Source organism: Sturnira hondurensis, unplaced genomic scaffold (assembly GCF_014824575.4).
Source record: "Sturnira hondurensis isolate 20B ecotype Veracruz unplaced genomic scaffold, ASM1482457v3 Scaffold0002381, whole genome shotgun sequence".
In the NCBI taxonomy this organism is placed as follows: domain Eukaryota; kingdom Metazoa; phylum Chordata; class Mammalia; order Chiroptera; family Phyllostomidae; genus Sturnira; species Sturnira hondurensis.
Window position 1 is genome coordinate 5,540 of NW_028075012.1, and position 7,355 is coordinate 12,894.

A 7,355-nucleotide genomic window follows, 5' to 3' on the forward strand; every position below is an offset into this window, starting at 1 on the left:
AACCCATGAGAAAAAATGGACTTTTTATAAATGGCAATAGAACCACACGATGGTCTTCTGGAAAAATATATAGTTGGATCCATTCTTCACACCATAAGCTGGTAAAATTTCTAAGATGACCAGATATTCAAATTAAAAATAAATAAATAAAATCATACAATCACATTATGATAAAATGAGTGACTTTCTCTATAACCTAAGAGGAGAGAAAAGATTTCTAATTATCATTAAAACACCAGAAACAATAGAAGATTAATACATTTAATTTAAAAATTTTATCATAAGAACAGTCAAAAGTCAAATCACAAATTAGAGGAAAACATGCAACTTATACCTCAAACAGAAAGCTGTTATACTCAATATACAGTCCTCCTAAAAACTAAGAAGGCCAAAATCCAGCAGATACATCAGGAAAAAGTATGAAGAGACAGTCCATAAAGAAGTAACAATACCAACAGTCATTAAATACATGAAACCACCTCCCATGTTTCTTAAAAATGAAAGAAATGCAAATTATAACAATACTGAAATACTGCTTCTCACCCCTCAGGATGGAAATATTAAAAATTCTCAAAGTGTACCATGTTGAGGAGACTAACAAAATACACACTCCCAATATTGCTGAGGTAGAAAATAAATGTCAATTCCTCCTCCCCCAACACAAAATCCATAGTCAGTACAATCCCAAAGGAAATCGCAGCAGGTTCTTTTGTAGGAATTTACAAGCTGAGTCTAGAATTCATATGGAAATTCACAGGTCCTAAAGGAGCCAAGAAATTTTGAAGGAAGTGAATGAAATTCAAGACTTGTACTACCTGATTTCAAAAATTATTATAGAGCTACATTATCAAAGCTGAATGGTACTGGCATCAAGATAGACAAATAGATGAAAACAAACACACACAAATAGAATCCACTGATTTTTAAAATAGCACGTAAAAGAACAATCACTGGGCATTTATGAACAAACATACACATACCCCAAAACCCCACTTTGATCCAATACAAAATTTAACTCATAAAATTTCCACATTGTTCTTCTGGCCTCAGCAAGAACAGCAAAGAATTTCTTAATCAGGACACAGCACTGACTATGAAAGGCAAAGTTGATAAATCAAACTTCATTTAAATTAAAAATATTGGCTATCAGAAGATATCATTTAGGCTAAGTAAGTCATAGTCTGGGGAAGATAGGGAGAGGAAGATGACCGTGTATGTATGAATGTATTATCCATAGGTACATATCTATACATGCACAAACACAACCATATACACTTATATGGACTGAAATGTGCATTTTAAAATTCCTCCAATACAATAGCAAAACAACTAATTACCCTATTTTTTAAATGAGGAAATGACTTGAATAATTACTTCAAAGGAGAGAGATATCGAAACAGCCAGTAAATATGTAAAAAGGTGCCCAACATCATTACTTATCAGGGAAAAAAGTTGAACAAAACAGCATTCCACTGTCCATACCAGAATAGAAATACATTTTTGTATATGGTATAAAATGGGAATAAAATAGAAATACCAAGGGTTAACAAGTATAGAAAACAATAGAATCCTCAAACATTGTTGATAGCAGTGCAAATTGAATCAAACTTTAGAAAACAGTGATGTTTATAAAAGCTGCTCATAAGCCTACTCTATTATCTAGCTTATCCACATGTAAGTATAATCCAAAAGAAATGTTTGCTTATTCAATCAAAATACACATGCAAAATGTTTCTAAGGGGTTTATCAATAATAGGCAAAAGCTTGAAACTATCTAACTTTATTAACAGGCTAAATAATTGAATATTCACATGACGGGATACTACACAGCCCTATAACATAATCTACCCATACATACTGCAATATACATGTACATGACAGGCTTTATGATAAAGAAGAGAATCCAGAAACAATCAAGTACCAGTTTATATGAAGTTCAAGTACAGACAACACTCTACAATGATAAAAGTCAGAAGAGTGGATAGCTGTGAAGGATGGGGTGTAGGACAGGTTGTATTTACTGGAAAGATGCCAGAGGGAACTTTCAAAAGTAGGTGGAAATGTTGCACATCTTGATGTAGGTTGTGGTTACATATTCATGTGCCAAAGTTCAATAAGCTATACACTTAAGATTTGTGCACTTTGCTATATAAAAGTCAGGGCACAAAATTTTCAAAAGGAGCTTTCTGTATTCTTTCATGACCTACATTGAACAGCGTATTCAATATACAAACCCCCACTCCTATATTCAAGGTTCCCTAAGTTCAGGCACCAAGAGGGTCCAGCAGAAATAATACCCCTTTTATTACATACAGATTTTAATTTTAAAATAGTAAGTATGTAATTCTGTAACATAACAATATCACACTCCACCACACCCTATGACAAAATGTTCACATTGCTGTCCATCTCATGTGAGACAGTCATGTCCCCTACCAACCAGACTCAGTGGCACTAGTTCTGCTGGACTGTGTATTTCATCTCATCTCAATTCTCCCTTTGTAAGATTATTCTTTGGGGGGGGCAGCATTGAACAGGATCAAAAGGCAGAACTCAACAGTTATTCAAATTTCCTCTACATCCTAATGGAATGGAATTTCTTAAGGAATATCCCTGTAAGTCAAAATATTTTGACCAGCACTTCATTTGTCATTGCTTCTCAAGAAGTTTTACCAATAACATTGAGTTTAGGCAAAAATAGTTTTTGGATTTTAAAAATAAAGCTCTATTTCCCATTTCATAATATGGTGGCTTTATGAACTTCTCCTGAGATCACCATTTCTTATCATGTGCCTCTATTATCAGAATATCGAGGCTATCTGCAATGCCTGAAAATTCCATAGCAATTGCCTCTCCTCATAAGCAGCAGCTTGGTGCTGCCTGGCAGGTGAACATGCACCTGGGGCCATCTGGTGCTCTGTTACATCCTCTGGACCAGTGTCATCCAATGGAAATGTAATGCAAGCCATCTATAAATTCTAAACTTTCTACTAGATACCTTAAAAATAAACAGATACATTCATTTTAATGACATATTTTATTTAACACAATATATTCAAAATGTTATCATTTCAATATGTAATCAAGTAAAAAGTACCCATGAGATTGTTTTTCATATTCTTCAGAGATTGGGTGTGCGTATGACACTTACTTTGCCCACTTACAATATGTCTCAATTTGGATGTCTCAGTATACCTCAACATCTCAGTTGCTCAATACCTTACATGACTAGTGACTACCAGGTCAGATAGCACAGCTCCTAGTGACCTTGGACCACAACCAAGATAAACCTTGATGTGAGACTCCAAGTTCCGTCTCAGCCTTGAAATAATATCATGTGTCCACTCTGCATCTTTCTACCCTTCAAATTCCATTTCTATCCTCTGTAATTCCTAATTCCCTAACCCATGTGCCCGGTGTTGCACTCAGCAAGTCAGTGGTCACCACACTTACCTTTTGGAAAACATAACACATTATCCATTTAAACACTACAAAACTCATGAGACACTGATCTTGTCATTTTGCCAGGACTTACTCAACTAAATTTTTCACCTCCTATACTCATGTAAAATATGATGTGTTAAAATTATGTTGTGCAACTAGCATGAAACTACTGTCAATCCATTTTTAATTTAGATGTACTAGGTCAACTAACATGAGAAATGGCATCTTCCAAGATAAAGATGGGGGGAAAACATGGCACAATGGAAAACAAACTGAATTGAATTCAGTTTGTTTCAATTCAAACAAGCTGGAATTTCAGTCCTGGCTCGGCCAGCAGGTAGTTTTTTATATTTTTGGACTAGGTGAAATGACTCTGAAGCCCCATTCAATATTGCATATTGTATGATTGCAAAGACTATTTTCATAAAATAAAGAAGGAAGAGTTGCGGTGATGGTGAGAGAGACTAAATCCATTTGGGAAAGAGTTAAAATTTTCTTTAAATGTAGAATACAAAAGCATGAAGATTGATTTCCTTAATGATGATGATGATAAAATAATAACAACACTCTAATTTAAAAATTCTCATCTCTTTTCTCAATTACCAGCTCCTTTGGAGACAAAGTTATTCTGGCCAAGGTTTTCTTCATGGCTAATTTGACATCCTTGTTCCTCAGGCTGTAGATTAGTGGGTTCAACATGGGCACCACAGTGGTATAGAACAGAGTGAAGACTTTGTCCTGGTCAAGGGGTATAATAGAAGGTGGTTTAAGGTACACAAAAGCTCCTGAGCCAAAGAAAAGAGAAAGTGCAATTATGTGAGAACTGCAGGTGCTAAAGGCTTTGGATCTGCCCTCAGTAGAACGAATGTGGAAAATGCTGGAAAGAATGAAGCCATAAGAAAGAAAAATGGTCACAATAGATGCTCCAATGTCAATGGCTACAAGAATAAAGACCACCAAAGTATTCATGTAAGAGCTATTGCAGGAGAGTTCAAGGAGGGGGAGAAAGTCACACATATAATGATTGATACGGTTTTCTGCACAAAAGGTCAGAAACAGCATATTACCTGTATGCGCTATAGCCCCCAAAATTCCAATCCCGTAGACACCCAGCAAAAGAAATAAACACACCTGAGGAGACATGGTGAGTGTGTACAACAGTGGTTTACAGATGGCCACATAGCGGTCATATGCCATTGCTGACAGGATGAAGGATTCAGAAATGACAAAGAAACAGAAGAAAAATATCTGAGTCATACACCCTGTGTAGGAGATGACATTCTTCCTTGAGACAAAACTCATCAGCATTTTGGGGATGATGGTAGAGGAGTAACTGAAGTCAATGAAGGACAAGTTGAAGAGGAAAAGATACATGGGAATTTGAAGATGAGAGTTCAGCCCAATTAGTATTATCAAGCCCAAGTTCCCCACCATGGTGACCACATAGAAGCCCAGAAACAGGAAGAAGAGAGGGAGCTGGAGTCCTGGCTGGTCCGTTAAGCCTGCAAGGATAAACTCTGTCACAGAAGAGGTGTTTTCTGCAGCCATCCTCCTCTGGGATAGTATGGGAGGGAAAAAGAAAGGAGTTGCTCACAGAGAGAGAGAAAAACAACTGACTCCTGAGAGTGGAACGTAGAGTGGAGACGGCATCTCCTTGTTCCTGCATCGCTGTTTTTATGGTCCCCACGTGGCTTCAATCATCCTAGTATCTGTTGGTGGGTGAAAGTTGCCTCCAGAGTAAGGGCTCACCCAGCTGAGGAGAAGTCCACAAAGCTCAGCTGGGATGAGCCTGCAACCTTGCAGTGGTGACACTCTTCTGGTACTACCTGCCCTCTGCAGGCCTGGACCGAGTTTTGTGTGACTTGGGTCCTTCTCGGCAGTGCTATTGGGAAGCAGAAGCTAGTTTCCCTAGACCTTCCCCCTTTGGTCAGTGCTGGTCAGAACAGGAAGATGAGGGTGTGTTGCCCTGAGTCTTTAGCAGGAATGGCTGTGGAAATATTATGTGAAAATAATACTGGAGTAATAAGGTAAAGTTAGTAACTAAACCCAAGAAAATAGGAACATTTGTCGACCCCTAACTATGCTAGTGGTACTGTTCTAAGTGGTCTGGGGCATTTTGATTAAACCCATTGAACAGGCGAGGACACTGGGCACAACCCCAGTCCTTCTAATTGGCAGCAGAAGGGGAACTCAGGCTGTCTGGCTCCGGGGTTTGGGCTTCTCACCCTATCCACTCTGCTAAAGCACAGACCAGATCAGGCAGGCACTCACCCTCCTTCCAACTGCAGTCACAGTGCTGGACTCTGCTGGCTCCCACCCATTTCTCTCATGCAGATTCAGATGGCCCTGGTGACAAGAAGAGGATACCTCAGAGCTCAGACTGCTCTGCTTCTGCCTCTCTCCTTTAAACTTCAAAGTCTTTAGTTTGTCTCAGTTGTCCTTTTGAGCTGAAGAAGATGGTCTCTGACCTCCTTTGTCCGGAGCCTCCAGTCCAGTTTTCAGGGATGGGAGAGCACCTTTATAAGGTCCATACAGTGTTATTCTTGATTAGGGACCACAGTGACCTAGATACAGGGGCTCTCTCAGGATCCTTGCTCCCTAAGGAAGAAGAAATGTTTGTTTATGCCCTTGAGGTGCCTGACGGGGCTTTTAATGGCCTTTCCTTTCATTTAGGTTACATCTTTCTAAGTACAATTAAGAACAAAGCACTCTGGGGAAAATAAGTCTTGTACTTTGTCCACTTATTGAGCACTTACTGTATACCAGACACTGTATCTGAGTCAGCACCCTCAACTGAAGAATCCAAAGTAATGCATAAATAATTTTATCTTGTGTATTCCTGAGAACACCCTTGTAGGTAGACCTGTTAATCTCCACTTTAAAAGTGAGGAGCCCACATAGCTTGTAGATTCAAGAACCTTGCTGGTCTCCTTAAGCAAACATGGGTCCTTAATGTGTGTTATCTATAGCACCCTTGTGTGTCTGGGTAGAAGTTTTGGCTAGTGTAAACTGAACACTTTGTCAAATTGTCTCCAAAAAATTTCACTTATATAAGAAGAAATAAAATTGTGTATGGCAACTTGCAGACTACGCTCCTTATCGGTGTCTTGTATATACCAAGAATGAAAGATTTTATAGCTGGTGGATTAGATAGGTTTTGGTACTGTGTTAATGGCAGGTCTTTTTAGAGAAGTTAAGAAATCAAAATACAAAGGGAGAACCCATCTTCCTCCAGGCGAGTGGAAGTAAAACCACTTCACACAGGCCTGTATGTGTGTCTGAGTGTTACATATACCACAGTGAGGACTTGTTCTTTCATGGCTAAGGCTCAGCATTATGGTGCCTCATCTTTCTATTTAGTCTTCTAGTTACACTGAGAATTGTCCACTGGCCAGAGTAATCTAATGGATCCTGATGCCTATAGTCAGTTCCACTAAACAAAAGGAAAAAAATAATTCATTAAAATGAAATTAAAATAAGCTGTATTTGATATCCAAGTGCAAAGAAGATGCTGTGGGTTCTCTGAAAGCTCTAGGGGGACTTTTGGCTTCAGAGAGTTCCCATGACAACCTCATTTCCTAGTTCATCATAAGCAGGCCTTGTGTAAAGCCACGTTACCTGATGACTTGTTGCAACACAAGAAGAGAATGAAAAAAGCTACTTTGTCTTTCCATCTGTGCAGTACTGTTGCCTTTCCAAAACTCGAATCTCTGGAAAATGGCTTCCTTCTTTATTTCTAATTTAAACTATATGTTATACATGCCACATCATTGGGCATGTGAAGTATTACATACAATAAAACCTTTGCATATATGTCTCACATACATGCATTAGGTCTCAGCTTTATGGTAGATAATCAGAGTTGCACAAGTATGGTACCAAACCAATCCCTACATATCACAGTATTCCCA

The 7,355-nt window shown here is 38.5% G+C and overlaps 1 protein-coding gene across 1 annotated transcript; it reads right to left on the reverse strand.

Moving 5' to 3' along the window:
* Positions 1–4,017: 4,017 nt before the first annotated feature.
* On the reverse strand, positions 4,018–5,001 carry LOC118982842 (olfactory receptor 8B12-like). Its single transcript, XM_037040006.1, has one exon. The coding sequence runs from the start codon at positions 4,990–4,992 to the stop codon at positions 4,018–4,020; it is 975 nt and encodes a 324-aa protein (XP_036895901.1). The 5' UTR covers positions 4,993–5,001.
* Positions 5,002–7,355: the final 2,354 nt, after the last annotated feature.

Excerpts from the sequence above, each read along its gene's own strand:
- LOC118982842 (XM_037040006.1), bottom strand. The coding sequence starts at position 4,992 with ATGGCTGCAGAAAACACCTCTTCTGTGACAGAGTTTATCCTTGCAGGC.